This window comes from Barbus barbus (assembly GCF_936440315.1).
Source record: "Barbus barbus genome assembly, chromosome: 6".
Taxonomy (NCBI): Eukaryota; Metazoa; Chordata; class Actinopteri; order Cypriniformes; family Cyprinidae; genus Barbus; species Barbus barbus.
In genome coordinates this window covers 37,841,091-37,862,357 of record NC_136734.1, presented here as the reverse complement: position 1 = coordinate 37,862,357, position 21,267 = coordinate 37,841,091, and the positions used below count along the sequence as shown (strand labels likewise).

At 38.6% G+C, this 21,267-nt stretch overlaps 1 protein-coding gene across 1 annotated transcript in view; it reads right to left on the bottom strand.

Annotated features, from left to right (window-relative positions):
* The window catches only part of LOC306871210 (transmembrane protein 132C-like), a 199,858-nt gene that overhangs the window by 131,823 nt on the left and 46,768 nt on the right, over positions 1-21,267 (bottom strand). Inside the window, exon 2 of the mRNA XM_079418988.1 lies at positions 12,713-13,598. Coding sequence (XP_079275114.1) covers positions 12,713-13,598 — 886 coding nt within the window. The remainder of the gene's footprint in view (positions 1-12,712; positions 13,599-21,267) is intronic.

The following is a 21,267-nucleotide window of genomic DNA, read 5'->3' as shown; positions in this document are numbered from 1 at the left end:
CATTCAAACATATAAAAAGAAATTTCGCATATGCAAATGCACAGTTTAAAAACCAGCTGTAAAAATTAGTTTTCAACGTTGTAATTATACAGCAAATATTACTGGAGTATGTTTTACAAGACAATAATATTTCAGTCTATTTCAACATTTCACATTTAATTCAATGTGTTACAGGTCATTTCTTTGTAATTATTTGTGAAATTTACTAGCAATTTCTAAGTGAATTTTTTTTCATTGCAACTCAAAAACTTTTTGTTTTCTTTTTAATAGCGCATCTATACTTTCTGGAGATTATCTGATTTCAGCTTCAATTCCTGATGGTTTGTCCATTGTGGAAAGAAAACCTGTTGTGCATGTTTGGCTACAAGTTGTGTTTCTAGCTCTTTTTATGTGCGAAAAGAGCACAGCCTGTTTTCTTTTGGCAGCCAGGCCTGACTGTGTTGCGTCTGAGGTCTTTATGGAACATCATTATTTTTGTCTTTTTGAGGTTAACTGCCAGGGCCCATGTCCGACCCCAATTGTTCAAGGGGTCAAGATCTCCCTCTGAAGGGAGAAACCATGTCCAGACAGGATACATTTGACTTGAGATTGTTCCAGGGGGCCTGTGCTCCTTCATTAACGTGTGTATCGAAAAGTGTGAGACTCCCGACTGACCTGCTTTCAACTCCAAGGACGAAATCTGTGTGTTTTCTGCCAGCTTTACCTGCACACTTGTTCTTAGGCTATATTGATTTGATGATGTATGTTTTTCCTCTCACACACTCAATCAATTTGAGCAGAAGACCCTCACTGCAAATTGAACCTCTTGTTATGTTTGCTCAAAACAAATGCAACAAAAATCAAGTCCTGTCTTGTTTTTAACTGGAGTGGAGAGAAGGTTTTCAATCTGTGCAGTCTGTACCTATTACTCTTTTTTCAACCCACAAAGAGCTGGTGCCAAAGCCAAAAACTCAAAAAGTTAACCAGCCCATTAAACCAGAAAATATTAATGTCAGTGTCCAATGTCCTCACCATAAAGTTTTCAACAACAACAACACCACCAACTCAGTCTGGCTAGACGGACTCAGAAAATAAGGCTAGAAAGGCACAAAACTAGGTTGTTTCCATTACAATTTCTAGTGGAGATGCACAATCTGGCACACATTCTGCTCATGAAGACATCCTATTTTTTCCCTCTGCACAGTTATTCTAGATGCATTATTTTTCCTACCCATCTGAAAATAAAATATCCCAAGAATAAAATACATATTTACAAAGCAACATGAAGCTCAGCTCATCATGAAGCATAAAATCACTGAATTAAATTACAATGGTTATTAAGAAAATGAAATGGACATATTAGTCAATTAAATAGCTACCATAAAAAGCAATTAACTTTAACAGTATTTAATTCATTTACAGTTATGCACTTTGCAGTTGCTTTCATCCAAAGCAACGTATCTTGCATTAATTAATTTAGATATTTTTAAACATAAATTAAGGCATAATTTTAATATACCACTAAGTTTGGGGTTAGTAAGATTTTTTCATGTTTTCAAAAGAAGCTCACCAAGGCTACATTTATTTTAGGGGTGTAAGAAAATATCGATACACGTGAGTATCGCAATATTTTGTTTGGCGATACTGTATCGATTCTCCAAAATGGAATATCGATATTTAAAAAAAAATTAAAAATCATACAAGATTCATGGCACTTGTTCCGTTTTGTGTTCATATCCCGACCGCTAGATATCAGTCTTCATCTCTGAACTTAAACAGTGACAGGAAATACTAGCATCAGGGCACTCCACTAATGTTAGCGTTAATATAGTTCGCTGCCAGTAATGGAGAATGATAGAATTGTTCCAGCTCTCGTTTCGGTGTACAAAGCTGAAGTGTGGCGCCATTTGGGCTTTTGTGGTAATGTCTGCCCCGGGACCGTGGCGCGAGCGCAACCTCGCTTCTGCCGCTTGCTGCGTCCCGTGTTGAAGAGCCTTTGCGCAGGGCGCGGCGGGCGGTAGAGCCGCACAATGGCTCTTCAACATGGGACGCAACAAGCGGCAGAAGCGAGGTTGCGCTCGCGCCACGGTCCCGGGCAGACGCCGCGCAGCTGCAGCTTTCGGGGGCGTTTTGTGCAGTTGGGGTCTCAGCGATTACGCGGAACATAAATACAAACTGAAAAACCTGTGAAATTTGAAAGTTCTGAGAATGTTTAACTTCTGTATTTGATTGTTTTACAATTGTTTTGTTTTCTTTAGGAATCCTGCAAGCACTTTATTTTTCATTGATATTAAGCAGATGTCATTTTTTGTTCAGATCAGATGTTATGACATTGCATGTCACAATTGTAAACTTAAACTGTGAACCTTTAAAGTAGAGTCTATAAATATATATTTTTATCTTTTTATAAAATACATTTTATACATACATTTGACTAAAGAATCATTCAAGCACTTGAATATTTCCCCCTTTCCTCGTACTGCACAAAAAGTGGTTCAATAATGTTGAATGTAGGGACTGATTATTGCAAATGCAGATCCCAGTGTGTTCTGGTTAAACTATTATTTTTTATTTTTTTTTTTGGCTAAGGTTTGCATATGGTGATGTGTTCTTAATGACATCTTTCCTAAAAAATATATATCCTATTCCTAAAATAAGAAATGTCCCAATATATCGCCTTGCTTACAGTATCGCAGTGTATCGCAATATATCGTATCGCAACCCCTGTATCGTGATACGGATCGTATCACCAGATTCTTGCCAATACACAGCCCTAATTTATTTGTATCGTTAAAACAATAATATTGTGAAATATTATTACAATTTAAAATAACTGTTTCCAGTTTAATAATATTTTAAAATGTAATATATTACTGTGATGACAAAGCTGAATTTTCAGGACTCTTGCACTTCACTACAAACCCCACCATTCATTGCAATGAGGATACACACAGCTGTTTTCACTGATTACACAGCTGATCACACTAATCACTCAGGCTTTATAAACCATGGACTTCCTCTTGCTAGATGCCGGGTATTGTATTGCATTTATCACTTTCATAGCGATAGCTACTCTACGGAGACCAAGTCATAGTCTTAGTCTTGCCTTGCTTTACCTTGTGTGTTCTCTTGTGTTTTGACTCCTGCTCATGTTTTCTGGATTTACCCTTTGCCTTGCCATTCGGACTCTGTTTGCACCTCGATTGGATTATTGCCCTCATACCTGGATTACCCCTTCTGTCAAGCCCTTTGGATATTGTACGCCGATCACTGACCACGCCTGTTTACTTGAGTACTCTTCTGTCTTGCCATCTCTTTACCTCTTTGCTGTTTGTTCAACCCTGCGTGTTATTGACCATCCCTGTAAATAAAAGCTTGCACTTGGATCCGCACGTCTCACGTCTTGTTCGTCCCGTTACAGAAGGAGTCAAATTTTGCTGATCACATGAAGAGAGTGACAGAGGCACTTTCAGTGCGAGCGCTTCAGGTGCAGAGCCTGGTATCAACCTGGTTTATACTCGCCGCGTCATGAGCACCAAGGTGCGCGCAGCGCACCGCGAAAATGACATAAATATCAAGGAAACGATGGAAGACGGAGGGTTTGGTTTTCACAGCAAATTAAAGACTGCTTCTTAAACCAGAGAAGGTGAACACGTCGGGAAGTCCTGTCACTGACAGCCAGTTTAGTTTTACATTGTTTTTTTTTCTGTTTTAAAAGCTTGTTATCTTTGCTGTTTACCTCACGTTACCCAACAGAGGCTTTTTGTTGTTTATTGATTTCATTCCTCAGTGTTTGCTAAACATTCTGTAATTTATTAGTCGGTATCTAATATAGCATGTGGTGTACAGTATGCCATGCCTAGTCTTATTCGTTTTTATTAATAAACTTTATGTAAGCTATTTTGTCATTATAGCCTCCTGCTTTATTATAGTTGTGCTTTTTAATTAAGAATAATGAATCCATCTTTTGCTTTACTCTTAAAAAGTGAAAGGTGTATAGATATAAACAAAAGAGACAATTGTCTTTTCTTGTAAAACGTGACACCAAGATCGCAAATTCGAAAGCGTACGAAGCTCGGTTTATAACACAGCAAAAGAGGAATTAAAAAAAAAGAAAAGAATAATACTAATGAAAAAGAACGGGTTGAATGTTGAACACTTGTTACCACATAACTATAAGTTATGAAAAAGATCATCAGCATGCATTGATTAATCCCATGCTGTAGCAAAAAAAAACGAATTATGTCCTTGTGTGACCAACTGAGAAAGGTAGTCGCAAAAGAGCGACCAGTGGGAAGAATGAGTTTAGAGCCCTGCTTTTTATGAATTTAATCTATCCTTGCTGAATAAAAGCATTAAATTCTTCAATAATCATACTTCTTTTAAACTTGTGTACTTTTTAACATTTTAGACAATGTTAACTTTTTAACAATAAATGCTGCAATAAATGTTCATTTTTTGTTAAGGATACTTCATGCATTAATTAATGTTACCTATCTGAATCTTATTGTAAAGAGTAACCCACTCATTTTTACTAGTGTTTTGTTTATTAGGTGGGTCGTTTCGGCGAGGGTTTTGCTATTCTTTGCTTTTCACACTGTGCTTAAGACTGGGATATAATGGCTCATTTTAAACCCCGTTTTTAACACCTGGTAAAGGTATGTTTTATATAGTTTACAAACAGGGTTAGCACCACGTTTGACTTGAAACCCTGCTCCTGAGCAGTGTTAGCGCTGCTTTTGCAGTGTCAACCCCACACTGCTGCCTCAATGCATATTTAAAATGTTATAACTATCCAACAATCACATGCCTCATTTTCACAGGCTTTGAACAAATCACAGAAACATAGTGCGTCAAGTTAGCGTTTGAGGGGGGGGGGGGGAGTATAAAAAATGGTAATGGAAAACAGAGGAATTGTAGTTAAGAGATGGTTTTATTCTTTTTCTTCTTCAGAATAAACATTATAATAGATTCGGCAATGAGGTTGTGCATTACTAGAGCCTTTATGAAAACCCATCACATGCTGCATTTGACCAATGACAACGACACAGAAAATATTCAAAAAGAACATTAACCCAGGGTTTAGGAATGTACAGTGTGCAGCTCATGAATATCCAAGATTAATTGTTAACCCCGGGTAAAGAATAACCTGGGTAGACAGTGAATCAAGATAACCCAGGATTCGGTTAATGCGGGCTTCAGAATGACCCAGGGCTTTTGGATGAACAATTCCTTATATTACTGCCATCAGAATTAAATTGATGAATTGCTGTTACAGAGCTTTTGAAAAAGCATCCATATAATATGTGACCCATTCCTTGCACACGGAAGATTTAGATACTGTAGGTCTTCAGGGAATGAGATAAAGGGGTTTTACCTCTGGATGAACGATACACGAGCCCTCAGGGACCGCTTACCTTTCCATACGTTTGTACTGAACCCACTCAATGCTGCTATCAGAAGTCAGCTAGAACAAGAAATAAGCTCCCAGACTCTTCTGGGAGTTCGATATATGTGTGTTTGTGTTAGTTAGACGGGTAAGAGGGGGGTTGCAATAGAGTTGCAAGAGAGATTGTTGCAGACATTCTCTCTCTCTCTACAGGCCTTGCCCTCTGTGTTCAAAAGCACCATGCTAAGTGCTTTTGAGATTAGAACGATACGAAATGAGACCAGACGGGTAATAAGACAAGCTCCAGCACAGGTGGGGAGCCACAAGTGCTCATGACCCTCCATCTACTTCGCAGTTTAATGTAATCATGCGCATACACACACACACACGTTTAGCTTCCTATCACCTCTCCTGTTGAACATAATTACCCAGCAGTCCTGTACTTATCACATCTACAGGCCAGCTTAACTACACAGTCATGCACATTTACAGAGATAGAGAGGGAGCCAAGTGCTTTCTGTAGTTCTAAATGGATGAACAGGTCATCCCAACCGCACACACACACATATATATGTGTGTGTGTGTGTGTGTGTGTGTGTATGTGTACATGTCCATTATATATATATATATATATATATAGGAGCCATCAACACAATAGTCTGTGTATGGCTGAGCAGAATAAAAGAAAAAAAAAAAAAAACCCTGAGTACAATTTCATTTTCATTAAGACCAATTCCCTTGAGATCCTGTAGGTCTGGGTCTTTTTCCTTTTCTTATACATCATGTCTTCTAACAGGGACTAATGATGCTCAGTGCCTGTTCAAATGAATATTTTAGAGTTGGCTAATGAGGATGAGAGAGAAGGCGCACTATTGGAGAGAAAAAGAGCGAGAGAGAAAGAGAGATTTATGGAGGTAAAGTGGTTGGTGCTTGAACATTAGGCCACACTAGTAGGCAGCCGCAGCACTGATGCACTGTGGGACACCGGACGACAGACATTAACACAATCGCTGGGTGCAGACCCGAAGAACAACACTCACCCCTTATTAAATGTGAGTGCGTGTGTGTGTGTTTGGGCACATATTTAAAAATATACTGGGGACAAACTGTTAAAAATGACTAAATCTGTCTAAATCCGACAAATCTTATTGTGGACATCCTCAGGAAAAATTATTCATAAATAAAGATAATACAATTAAATTTATCATTTTAAAATGTAAATAAATTATTATATTAAAATCTATAAATTGTATACTGACTCACAGACACAAATATATATTCATTCCAGATTTATACATTTTACTTGTTTTAGTCATTTCAGTACTTGTTGGCAACTAGCTGAAATAAAATAGGTTATGATGTATAAAAAATATATACATAAGTCACACAGAAAAAGAAACAATTTTCACTCAGAAATTGCTAGTAAATTTCGCAAATTACTTATAACAATACATCATGAAATAAAAAATAAATAAATACAGAAACGCAAACAACACATTGAACCAAACATTCAATTTTGAAGTAGAAAGACTTAGTATTTTAAAGGAGTCATCGGATGCCCATTTTCCACAAGTTTACTTTTGCCTCACACCAATCTTCTGAGGACAAGCACAGAAACAACATGTTTTTCAGCTGAATGTAATTGCATATTCCAGATAGTAATGATAAAACTCTTGATAAATCCCAGAATATTCTTCTCAAATTTAGTTTTCTTATTACATTTTGATTTGCTAACTATGCACGCCCAATATAAAGACCTTTGATTGCGTTATGCAGTCAGGAAGAATGAAAATGCAGATTGTTTTTTAAGATGAGGAAGAAGAGAGAAAACAGTAGGGAGAAGATTGAGGAAGAGTTAAAGAACAGCAGGAAAAAAAGAGGAATAAGGGAATACAGACATGTCCTTAAGATGTTGAGTTCAGCTATATTTAACATACTGTCAACACTTTACAATAATGACTCATTTGTTAACTATTAGTTAGCAAGAGCAAAAAATAAACAACACTTCTACAGCATTTATTAATATCAGTAAATATTAATTTCAATATTTACTAATAAATTTTTAAAATTACTATGTTTTTTTTTTAATGAACAAACGCTGTAAGAATTAGGGCTGTGCCCTAGCGATTTAATACCAATTACTGACGAGATGCACATGACAATCGCATGCGATTAATTGCACAGCCCTAGTAAGAATTAGTTCATGTTAGCTAATGCATTAACTTATATTAACAAATGGGTCTATACTGTAAAGAGGTGGTCAGCAACAACCGGCCCGTGGGCCAAAACTGGCCCACCAGCAATGATATCTGGCCCTCGCCCGCAGCCAGATTATTTTGATAGCGGTTGGTTCTGAAATAGATCTGTCATGACAGCAACAGTTACTCACAATCAGAGTATGTGAGCGGAGCGGAGCGGTGTAATTTTGACTGGAACGAGGAGCGGATTTTTTAAAAGTCAGAGCATCGTGATTTTCACTCGCTCCAAGAGCACTCCACTACCGCTCCATCACGGGCACAATTCATGCCAACGGCCTGTAATATAACTGCATATTTAGCAAGAATTCACATGTTAAACATATTTAGCTAGTTTGATAGAGAAGGACCACTCATATCAGAGAGAATGTGAAGGCTATGATGAAGGCAATGGACATGAACAGGAAGTTATAGTTCTCAAGAAATATGTTTGTTCCTTCTAGAAGCTGAATATTTTCAGCTGAAAGCATGATTTAAACAAGTACTACAACACTTATTCACACGCAATCGCTCTCTCAATAATGCATTCAAACAAATGTAATCTTACAGTGCTACTTCATCTATATCCAATTTCAAATGAGCAGAAATCTGTAAGAAATGCATTGATCCGTATAGGTAAAAACGTACTGTTATTGTCATCACAAACCAAATTTGCACTGCAAAAAGCAGCAATTATACCTTTTAATGCTGACAATCATGTTATTAGCTTGTCGTAGGAAAAAAGTTTGCACACCAGTGCTCCAATAAGCCACTCCGAAACTCTTTATTTTTTAATATAGGCCTACGTTATAAACAGAACTGTGATATTTCAAATATACTGAAATACTTTAGACGCGGAGCGGCGTTTCTGATATCAGTGAGCATGGAGTGGAGCGGGAGTGCAGTGATGTTGACGCTCCATTCCGCTCACATACTCTCCTGGACACCGCCACACAAATGTGGCTTTTTGTTAATGACTGTCCTACAGGATTTAACACAGAGTAACAGCTCACTACCAGTTACAAAATCACAGGCAAATTCTAGTTGCATTTTTAATCAACCCGCCATCTAGTGGTGAACTTTTTTTGGGCACAATGCCAAACTTACTTGCCGAACCCTGCTGTAACGGGTTACCAGTATACTATGCTATTTTATGCTCACCAAAGCTGCATTTATTTGATCAAAAATACAGCAATTAATAAAGTACACAAACTGTATTTTTTATTTGAGATTTTTGTTTGGTTTCTGTTTTTCTACTCTTCAGCTGAAGTTCTCAAAATAAATGAACCTAGCCTTGCAAAATAAGTGAAAAGGGCAAGTCTGTTAAACAGCAAGATATGCAAAACAGTTTAGACACTTTGCTTACTGATTTGAGTACAAATATTAAAATGGGAAAATGTGGCAAAACATCTGAGAAATCCGCCGAGTTTTGTTCACCAAACATCACATTACACAGTGTAACGTATCACAACGATACCTTAAAATAAAGTGTTACTTTGTTATTTTAAGAAAATGAGCTGCTAATTTTAAATATTTGTTAGTGACTACACTTTAGAAAGTGGATTGTGGACCAAAAAAGTTGGTCTAAACCTCTTCGAAACCCTGGGGTGTAGAAGTTTTTAACAAATCAAATCAAATAGCAATTCTTTTCAAAAACTGTAGAAATGCAATTTAATTCAAAATAAGATATAAATAACTGCTTATCTTAACTAGTAAAATAAAGTGAAGTGAAGTGACATTCAGCCAAGTATGGTGACCCATACTCGGAATTTGTGCTCTGCATTTAACCCATCCAAGTGCATACACACAGCAGTGAACACACACACACCGTGAACACACACCCGGAGCAGTGGGCAGCCATTTATGCTGCGGCGCCCGGGGAGCAGTTGGGGGTTCGGTGCCTTGCTCAAGGGCACCTCAGTCGTGGTATTGAGGGTGGAGAGAGCGCTGGACATTCACTCCCCCCACCTACAATTCCTGCCGGCCGGAGACTCGAACCCGCAACCTTTGGATCACGAGTCCAACTCTCTAACCATTAGGCCACGACTTTAAAGATGCCTTATTTTATTTCCTGTTAAAGCACAGGTATATACACAAGTTATCCACTGATCTAGAATCTTTAAAAGACATCCAGACTGTGACAGAAGACAAAGAATATATAATGTTTTGTCAGGTTGATTCAAATGTCTGTAGCGGACCTGTGTCTTTCCATATGCATGACACACAAACAAGGAAAAATACCAACTACACAAACTCCGTTTTGATTTGAGAGGGAACAAATGAAGCTATTTTTAGCTATTTCAATCTCCTCCTCGGCAACAATGAGGGCAGAAATTTGTGATTTTCAAAACAAACAACGGCTGGCAGACTTTTCCCCTCATCGGTAGGAGGAAAACATTTAGATTTTCTCCATCTAAACAGATAGCAGGTGGCGAAATGAAAGACATCACACATCTTTTATAGACCCAAACGACACCAGCAGGAGTGGCTTTGATGTCGCAGCATCGTTCAACTAGCAGAAACAATAGCATCTTCCTCTGCCAGCATGCATCTGTCTCTCTGCTGACGGAAGTTAATAGAGATAGGAGAGACGTTTTCCATAGTGACTCTCCTGCAGATAATCGCGATCCCAGACATAAACACACTTTGAAGCCACCACACCAAATTAAAGTAGTAAGTAGTCCATGTTGCCCTCCTGAATCAGTAATAATGACTGTGTCAAGATGCAAATATCCACAAAAATTGTGTCAGTGACTATACGAGAGACTCGGTTGTTATACCCCCTGAAATAACCTCAACGTAGTGCTCCTTCATCCATTTTAATGATCCTTACGTGCTGATGGCGGAGACTAATTATTGCCCATTATAAAACTCAACAGCAGTGATAGAGAGGCGCGGAGCTGGCGGGACGTGTGTGGCTCTAGTCTGGAGCTCTGCTTTATCTGCGCACTGATGAATAAGTCTAATCTATCATATGTCTGGGAAAGCCCCAAGGCCTCCAGACTGAAAAGCTGCCAGCGAGTACGCGAGCAGCGGTGTGTTCATGTGTGAACTGTGACTATAAGGATCACCAAACTGCATGCATGTGTGTTGTTAGCACTGAATTATGGGAGTTCTATGGGTGTAAACATGGCCTAAAATTAGCACTCGCCAAGCACCCAATGCGAGTAAGGAAAAATTAAATTGGAGTTGGCAAGAATATGAAACAGTATTACTCATCAGTCGCCCGATAGCTTTTTTTTTTTATTAATTCTAACAATTGCATTGTTGCATTGCATATAGCATTGTAATTACATGAATATACAACCAGCTCATAATAGCAGTGTTTTCAGTGAATGCTGCTCCACACAAACTCCATCTCTGCGAGTCTTGTGACTTGAAGTGGCATATGCATTTGAAAATGCAACTTGTGCAAAACATCTTCCCAAATATGTAATGAGAATCATTCATAAATCTGTTGTCAGCAAATGAGAAGAATTTCAAAAGAGGTTTCCCTGCATTTTTCCCACCAAAATCAAAACTGTCGCTTAACGTTTGAAAGCAAAAACAACCCCAACAAATATTAGTATTGCGATTTTATCATTATGTATTAATTATTATATAAATTTAATCATATGTATTATTTATTAATTAAATTATATATTTTAATTTATGCTTTATTTAATTATATATTTTAATATAATTATTACTATCATAATTATATTCGTTAAAATTATTATTATAAAAATATTTATATTTATAGAATATTACAGCAATATTTATTTAGTGATTTGTTTAATTTTTATAAATTGATTAAATAATACCAATAAATAAATAAAATGAACAAACAATCTACCTGATAGGGCAGCGAGGCTACAAGTCAGCTGCCTGAGCTTTCAGACTCGGCTTTTGTGTTCATAAACAAGCTGTAAGCAAGCTAAGATGGTCAGGGTTCATTTAGAGCAAATAAGTCCAGTCCTGTTCCAGAAGGGCCGCCATCCTGCAGAGTTCAGCTCCAGATCTAATTAAACACCTGAACCAGCTAATCAAAATCTTCAGAATTACTAGAAACTTCCAGGCAGGTTTGTTGGAGCTAAACTCTGCAGGAAGCTGTTCCTCCAGGAGCAGGACTGGACACCCCTGATTTAGAGTATTGACATACAAAGCCACAATTCTCACAAACAGCCTTGAAACAAATCCAGCCGCTATGGATGGAAACCATTTATGACAATGCGATCAACATGAATCTGCAATGGAGCCATGCACACTTTCATTTCTCATCCATATCATCTCAGATGCAGAGACAGACTCTCCCCTGACACTCTTCATCAACACAGTGCTACAGACTTGCCAAAGTAAAACTGCACTCAAAATTCTTAGGAATGCACAAGATAGTGTTGCCATTTTGTTTAAATGCCAATATTTTTTAATTTATACATATCATTTGATATTGTACATTTATTTACAGATACTGGACATATAGTTTTGCAAGCTCATTTCCTCTGTTTTAGATTACCTTTGCATTTGTCTAATGCACATTAAAAGTTCATCTAAAAAAAACAATTTAATAACACTGTTAAAACCTTTTTTCATAAAATGGGTTGATGCCTAAACGTACTTGTAGCTTTTAAAACTAATCTCTAATGTTTTGTTTTATTTTTAATTAATTTAGGTAAAAATAGTAAATAATTTTAATATTATCCATTACATGAAAATAATTATTGGATTGTTTTGAAATTGAAATATTGTTTTTTTACATTTAATTATTCATTTTATGTATTTTATTCATAATTTTCTTTCATTGAATTTGTCCTATTGTTTGTTATGTGCATCTTTGCTCTATAAGATTTTGGCACCCCTACAATGACATCATAAACATTATACTCAAATTAAAATATCAGCCTAAATATTGTAATTAATTTACATAAGGTTGGCTACTATTGGATTACTTTTAAAACAAGTGTAAGACGAGCAAAAATGAGCAGTCAGACAAGTCCTGCGTCAGAGTAGATTTGGTGGATTCAACAGTAATTAATAACTAATTATTGCCTGATTGATGTATTAATGTATTTACAGTATGAGCACAAGACGTTCAACCTCTATGCAGGTGTGTGCATGTACTTCGTCCTACCTCAGTGTGAACTGCTCAGTGGCGGCAGCAGAATTCATTAGTACTTGAAATCCCACCGTCTGTCCCTGTTTAACTGGGCTGGGGGGCGCCAGTATCTCGACGTCTCCGTCCAGTCTAAGTCGGTTTCTGGGCGCTCTGTTGTCCCCAGTGGAGAGAGTCACAGTCCCAATCCTCTGCATATCCCCTTCCTGCCCTGCAGCCTTTCCTTGCACCCTACCCGCCACGCACTCTTTTCCCAGGGCCTCTGGAGGGAGAATAGAGTAGTGCAACCCCACCGTGATGGGAATGGGCTCCTGTGTGCGCCTACGTGGCGGAGGAGCGCTGAACCAGGTTGTAGGAATGCCAAGCTGGGCTACACAGATCCCCAGGTTTCCCTCCAGTCGGCAGGTGCTCGATACAGAACCTTCCCCCGGATCACGGATCCCAACGACACGGATACACGGCAGCAGTTCCGCTGGAGGATCCACATCCTCCCACCTGCGGCCCGCCAGATAAAACAACACCTGGATTTGAGGCCGATCGACTCCTATCCTCCTGCTCACCAGGTGCGCTCTCACCTTCCAGCCCAGCGTCAGGTGAGTAGAGGTGTGGAAGGAACGTGGCAGCGCCCCCTGGAGGAGCTCTGGTGGTACCGGCGCCTCTGCGGTGAGATTGCCATAGCTACAGTTGACTGACAAGAGGGGAGCGGGGCCAGATTCGGGCAAGTGGAGAAAGAGAGGCTCGCTGCGTGTCTGCAAGCTCCCGTTACGCATCACTTCCTGTGTGGCCTCCCGGAGAAAGAAGGATGACTCTGCACCCTGTAGTTGGCATGACACGGGGAGGTACGTGGGCAAGGATGAGGAAAACCTGGGCAGGAGATCGCTGCCTCCGCCCCTGCTCTCGCACACTGCGGAGAGACAAAGAGAAAGAGACTTATCTGTATGTTTATTTCATTTCAGAGACTCCACAGATGTTATTAAAAGGAAAATTGCTTTCAGTTATAATTTAAAGTGTCCCCTGGTTTTTGTTTTATCTCATTTAACGAGAGCATTTTATTTACAGAGAAACAAATGAAATTAAGGCCAAGGGTCTTTGGATAGATAATTGTATGAGTGTGTGTAGAGACCAAATCAATGTTCTGAGTGAATAGAGTAGAATAAAGCAAGAAAAAAGACAGTTTTAAAGAGAAAATGTAGTTATATGTACAGTGCACGATCAAAATTCAACAATTTGGGGTCAGTGAGATTTTCTGAAAATTATTTTTCTGAAAAGCATTTGTTTGATCAAAAATCCAGGAAAAACAGGAATGTTGTGAAATATCATTATACTTTAAAATAACTGCAAAATGTAATCTATTTCTGATGGCAAAGCAAATTTTCAGCAGCCATTTTTCAGTGTCACATGATACATCAGATTGTTTTTCTCATATATAGATTTGGCGATGCTTATTATTATCAGTGTTGAAAATTGGTCTTTCCTAATATTTTTGTTGAAATCGTGATACTTTTTCAGGATTCTTTGATGATTGGAAAGCTTACTTGAAAAACACATTTTCTAGACAGACATTTTTTGTAACAAATGTAAGTCTTAACCTTTACTTTTTAACAATTTTATTGCATATGCTGTATGTATATATATATATATATATATATATATATAGAGAGAGAGAGAGAGAGAGAGAGAGAGAGAAAATTGTTTTTTATTATAATTAATTTATATTAATTAACCTGCAGAAAATGATGTAAATGCACTTCTAAATATCTAGAAAAGTTCTACAAACAAACTTTAAAGTAAAGGATCTCAAGCATGAATATGAAAATTAGTTGTGATATATCTATATAGTGTATGAGTGTATTATCACAACACCACTTTTATCCAAAGTGACTTCCACTGTCTTCATTTCATCATTATGTTGAACTCGTGACCTTGGTATTGCTAACACCATGCTCTACCACTTAAGCAACAGGAATCATCCTCAGGCTCACATTCACACAACTGCTTCCACCTCCTCTGGACAGGACACGACACTGCAGTGGCTTTGTGAGTACGTGTCTCTTTGTGAGTGTCAGGGTGTAATAGCGATGGTGGAAAGGCATCATTTTGTGCTCAGGGACGACTTATGTGAACTCCTCTCAAAACATGACCCAAAAAGTCAACAAGTCATCACTGAAATTGAAATCTGTCATTTAGCAGACATTTTTATCCAATGCAAAAGGTCCCACAGGAGCAACTCAGGGCTAAATGCCTTGCTCAAGGGCAGAATGGCACTACAGCGGGACTGTGACCTCAGTAAAATCCCATCCCAGAACAACTACAGGATCAGACACTAAACTTCAGCTGAAAGACCACAACTTTACTCCACTACAACTATGCAATGCTTGACCAAGGTTATGCAGTCATAATCGGGAAACTTTGAGCTGCAGCATAAAGTCTGAAAGGTCAGAAAGTTTGTACTAATCTAAAAAAAAAAAAAAGAAACTTAGTATGGCAGCACTACATTGCTCTCACGATATCAACCCGTTACCTTTTAAACATGATTTTGTTGCTAACTGAAACCTGTGTGCCATGAATTCCACAATTTGCATTGCAGTCATGAAATCTGATTGAAGCAAATGACTTTTTCTTTTCTTTTTGAGCAAAGATATTTATGCTACATTTGGAAGCATCTGTACACACTCATCTTTAACCGAAGCATAAAGTCAATCCCTCACCTTTCTCTAAGGATACCTCTATCATTGTAAAAGCCCTCAGCACATGTTTGTATTTTCCGTTAAGTCTGTGATGGAGCTTATCAGATCACTCTGCCAATCAAATGCAAGACAGTCTGCCAAACAGACTGAGTGTGCCAAATGCTTCAATGAATCAGACCCTAAATTTACAGTTCTTTCCTGTTATAAATTTAGATCTGTACTGATAGAGGCAAAATGATGCTCTAACAGACAAGCGCACGCATGCCATGTGCCGCATTTGCAACATAAAGGCAGCTAAAGATGATTAAATAAATGGAAGACCAAGCACAATTTAGTATGCAAATACATACAAAAAAGCAAACCAACTGCATTGCAAATATAACAATGACATCTCTGACAGCGAAACATTCTTACAATCTGAACTAAAAACAAAAAATAGGCCACACAGTTGAAATTGGTCTGTTTTAAGTGATTTAAACTGAAAGTCACAGACAATAGTAGAGAAAAATTTTAATACAGTGCTGGCTAATGAATTTCTTCCCGCATTTGTTTCTTTAGCTTCATACAAGTTCAGAAAAACCTGATAAATCAGAACGGGAGCAATATCACACATTTTACACAGCAAGAGTTTCGACCTCAGCTCGTTATAAGCCAATATAAGATGATGCAACACACAATCCCAATTTTCCAATCTTTCGTATTTTTGTATTCCTCTTCTTTTTTATAGTGATACAACAGATTTCGTGCTGATTCAGAGAGTCTCATTTGCATGTTTTGAAACCGTGACAGAATGGAGAGCAAACAGAAACTCAAGCAGCTGCCTGGAATAGAACCGAAGGTTTATTGTTACTTTATCTCTCTCGCGCTCTCTCTCTCCTCAGGTAGCGGGAGTGAAGCATAGTAAAGGTGTGAAAATATAATGAAGATTTAGTATGGCGCTGCGTCTCACAACAAGACTTTAAACACATAATAATCCCTTCAGAGAGAGATACACCTTCAGTGATTCATTTCAAATCAACACCGAGACAAAACACACGTGAGGCCTTGTGGACCCAGTGTCTTGAGGAAGAAGAGAGGCTGGTGATGAGAAAGAGAATGAATGAATGATACAACAAACAGGAAACTTTCCGGGTTCAAAAGCTGATTTCAACTCGTGCCTTAGTTTAAAAACAAACTGCAGGCACAGCAAAGTCCTTGCAATATTGAGAGCAAGGCAGGCATCATTCAATATTTCAAAACCTGATTTATTTTTTAAATCGCGGTTAGTGCGCCGACATACAGCGACCAGAGTTCGAATCCCGGCTCGTGGTCCTTTGTCGATCCCGCTCCCCTCTCTCTTCACCCAAAGCTTTCCTGTCTACTCTACACCTGTCTAATTAAAAGGCATAAAAAAACCCATAAATAAATCTTAAAAAAAAGATAAATAAATAAGGAAAAAATACAAAAAAAAGTAATGTCATCCATTCAGTCATCCATAACTGTAACCATAATTTTAGCTTTTTAAAAGAAACTGAGGGACAAGTCAAAGCTATTTTCAGGGGTAATCAACATTATATCACAAATAAAGCTTAAATTGTATTGAAACCACTATATTCTTTTAAAGCTGTGCTATATTAGGATTCTCTTTTCAGGAAATTATAGATGAATAAAGTCCATTCTGTCACTTCAGCCTCAGCACTGGCGCTCATGACATAATCGCGATGCCTCAGAGGGCTGGGAAAAAAAAAGAATAGAAAAAAAAAAGAATTAAAAAGTGCAATGTTTTGTGGTGGCCCTGGGGAGCTGCGATACGGAGGTTGCACGCTATAAAGCACGTAGCTTCGGCAGATGGAGGCAGCATCATCCTAAAACAAGCATCTCGCTGTGTCACAAGTTCGTTCTTTATGGCGCTCTCAGGGCTACAAAGAGGACCATAATTCTGAGCCCAAACACCTCCACTCTGATTTGTTTCAGCCGCTGGTCCCAAGGCTGACGACACCCCACACATTTCTAACCTTTCACTTTCACTCCCTCTTTCTCAGGCCACTTTTCAAATGTCAAACATTTCTCACAAAGCTGAGGATTTCATTGCGGCAGCTCAGACCGCATCACCCAAAGCTTCAACTCATATACAGCGTGAAGAGTTCAAAATCTTTCCCCTGGGTTCTTGGGATTGTATTTCTGCCCATTTATATTTGACAATTTAACCTCACATCAATTTCATTACAGACAGATAAAGTGAGATGCGATAAATCCTGTCTCTTCCATTTTTATCAGAGGTTTTATCCCAGTCATCAGCAACCATGACAAGTGGTATACTTTACATCGCTTAGTCAGACTATGGTGTGATTCACATTGCAGTTTGTTCTGGCCAAGAATAGGCTACGTAGACAGCAAGAGACCCGACTGACATACCTACCACAGTTGGTTTTGTTTGTCATTTATGAGTGGGTTTAACTGAAACACACTAAACCGCAATAATATACAGAATTTGACGTGACATACGGCCAAGTATGGTGACCCATACTCGGAATTTGTACTCTGCATTTAACCCATCCAAAGTGCACACACACAGCAGTGAACACACACACACACACCATGAACACACGCCCGGAGCAGTGGGCAGCCATTTATGCTGCGGCGCCCGGGGAGTAGTTGGGGGTTCGGTGCCTTGCTCAAGGGCACCTCAGTCGTGGTATTGAGGGTGGAGAGAGCACTGGACATTCACTCCCCCCACCTACAATCCCTGCCGGCCCGAGACTCGAACCCGCAACCTTTGGATTACGAGTCCGACTCTCTAACCATTAGGCCACGACTTCCCACAGCTTCTTTTCAGAATTTCTTTTATAGAAAAGTATTTTGATTTGGGTAAAACTTAAAATGAAACAGAACATAGAAGTTAGGTCACTAAATAAGTTTGTCCAACAAAACTTTGAGATCTGATGTAACTAACACGGAAAAGCTTCACAAATTAAATCGTACTTGTTGTATCATGGTATCTTGAGCTTGTCAGATCCCAACTACTACTACTACCTTTATATCATAATTAGTGGTGTCAAAATTAGCGTGTTAACGCATGCTATTAATTATTTTCAGATTAACGCGTTAAAAATATTTAATGCAATTAACGCAGGGGCGGGGCTAGGGTTGGCCACCCCATTCGCAACTGCTGCCTCTGTCTCTTTTTTTCTTGCGAAGGATTGCGTTTATTTAGATGCAGAATGTCTTTATGACCACATCAAACGGGAGAAGTTTCAGACACGTGCTCTATACGTCGCCTCCACGCCAGACGCGAGTCAAACAAGCGCGTAAAAGATACTGTGCTCGTAGCGCGCACTCTTCAAATACACGCACATAGGTGCCGGTGCGCGCTGTAGCCTATATAGTTTCATATCATACAGCGAAAGAAACTACGTGCATGCAATGTCGTAGTTATGCCGTCAGTTAAGGCATGAAGTTACCAAAAAGGCGATTAAAGCTGCCTTAAACTGTGTGCATGCATGCAATAGCCTATGTTATATATGCGTCACATTTAAGTACATGTCTCTGAAATGGTTTTAAAAACTGTCCTGAGGCACCCCAGCACTGTCTCCCTCATCTAAAATACCCAATTCAACTCATCCGCTCATTAGTTGAGACTTTCAGACCTGAAGTGAGTCAGAAAATGTAAAGAGATTTGTGAGAAAATAAGATGCATGTCAGATCCCCATCACCTTCAGCAGCAGCAGCTTTTAAAGCAATAGCAGGCAAATAAGTTAATAACCAGCTGCTGTGATGTCTATTAATCCAAGAACAAAAGAAAAGAGCAAATCAATAACTTTTATAGTTTTAAGGGGTCCATCTATATTTAATTTAGAATTTAGTGTTTGGTAAGTATTCATTTTCTGTATATTTCTGCTGAAGGGCACAGGTAGCTAAATATGTCATTTATTATAATGGATTCATGTAAAGATTGTTTTAAGTTCACTTAAATTAAACGTTAAGTCTAATAAATGTTACAATTGATAAATGCTCTCAATTATACTGGAATGCTGAATGGCTACAGTCAATGGTTAAATATTCAGGGGGCAAAAAAAAATTTTTTTATAGAGACATCAGTAGTATTGATATCAGTGATACTGGCCTTCAATCATAAAAAAGATACCATTAAAGAAATATTAAAAATATACTGTCTTTATGTTGTTTGTACAGTGTACATTTGAAGATTGTTTATTTAAAAACTTGAATGTTAGGTGGGGTTAAGCGTGATTAATCGCGATTAATTTTAGAAAAATGTGTGATTAATTAGTTAATTTTTTTAATCGATTGACAGCACTAATCATAATATAATGTAATGTGATGTAATGCCTGAAATGAAGATAAACTAACACTGAAACTTATTGATTAACTAAGTTAATCATTAAGATTTTTTTTTTTATTTAAAAGAAATTCATACTTGCATTCAAACTGATCAAAGGAGTTTTTTAATAGTCTATTTAAAAAAAATGCTGTTCTTTTGAGAGAACTCTAAAAAAAATGTATCAAGGTTTCCACAAAAAATTAACAGCACACCTGTTTTCAACACTGATAATAATAAGAGATCTTACCTAAGCACCAATTCAGCATATTAGTACCATTTGTTTTTAAATCTCACTTATTTTATTAGATGATTGTGTGGTTGTCACCTGTATTGAGATCAATAATGAGTAGTGAAGTGACATTCAGCCAAGTATGGTGACCCATACTCGGAATTCGTGCTCTGCATTTAACCCATCCAACGTGCACACACACAGCAGTGTATACACACACACACACACACACACCGTGAACATACACCCGGAGCAGTGGGCAGCCATTTATGCTGCAGCGCCCGGGGAGCAGTTGGGGGTTCGGTGTCTTGCTCAAGGGCACCTCAGTCGTGGTATTGAGGGTGGAGAGAGCGCTGGACATTCACTCCCCCCAACTACAATTCCTGCCGGCCCGAGACTCGAACCCGCAACCTTCGGATTACAAGTCCGACTGTGTAGAGAGTTCCAAAACAGTTACTTATAAGGTTCTACTTCAGTTAGTCTTTCCCCATTATTTCCGATCTACAAACAAAGCCTACTAAGAGATGACAGTTGTTAGGCTCCACTCTGTCCAATTTTGAAGTCTCCTAGCCCCTTCATTGGCCCTCTGATTATTTATATGCTGTAGGCTGTAGCAAATGACTCCTAAAAACTAAACACCATTCCAAAGATCCTGGATGAGACCAGAGATGGCACAAAGACTTCAGTAAGCACACATCAGGAGCCTCAGGGCATCCAAATAAAGAGGCTGAAGAACCCAAGTACGTGTGTGTGGATATTATTCCAGCAGTAATGGAGTTGACAGATCATATGGTATTTTACGCCTGGATAAAAGAATTCTCCTCTGGCGTTTGTCCTCTGGCCCCTCATGGCAAAAGCAGCTGCTTCGTTCTGCTTCCAAAAACCGTGACCTTGTAGCAAGAGCACACTCTCAAACACTCGCAAACTTTCTGACCCTTGCTATCTCACTCACACACACACTTCAAGTCGATCTCACTCTGTATCAAACTCAGTCACACCCACATTCACAGAATAACTCAGGAGAGCAAAAAATGAATGATTTATAGCCCAGTTCAAGACATTATAATTTCTCCTCAGGTTAATCAGCTTCCTGCCTCCCACTAAGCACTAAAACTATTCGCCACATGGATGCCCCAATAACCTTTGACCTTTGCCACAAAAGGTAAAATGCCACAACGATCCATCACCATGCTTCTCTCCAATCCCGTCTCTGTGTATTTTTCTATCTATCCATCCTGTCTTTCCTTATTCCAACCACTTTCACGACCTGGTACGTATGTGCTATTGTGCCAAACCGACCGTATGTAAATGACACCTATGAGAACAATGAGCGCAGATC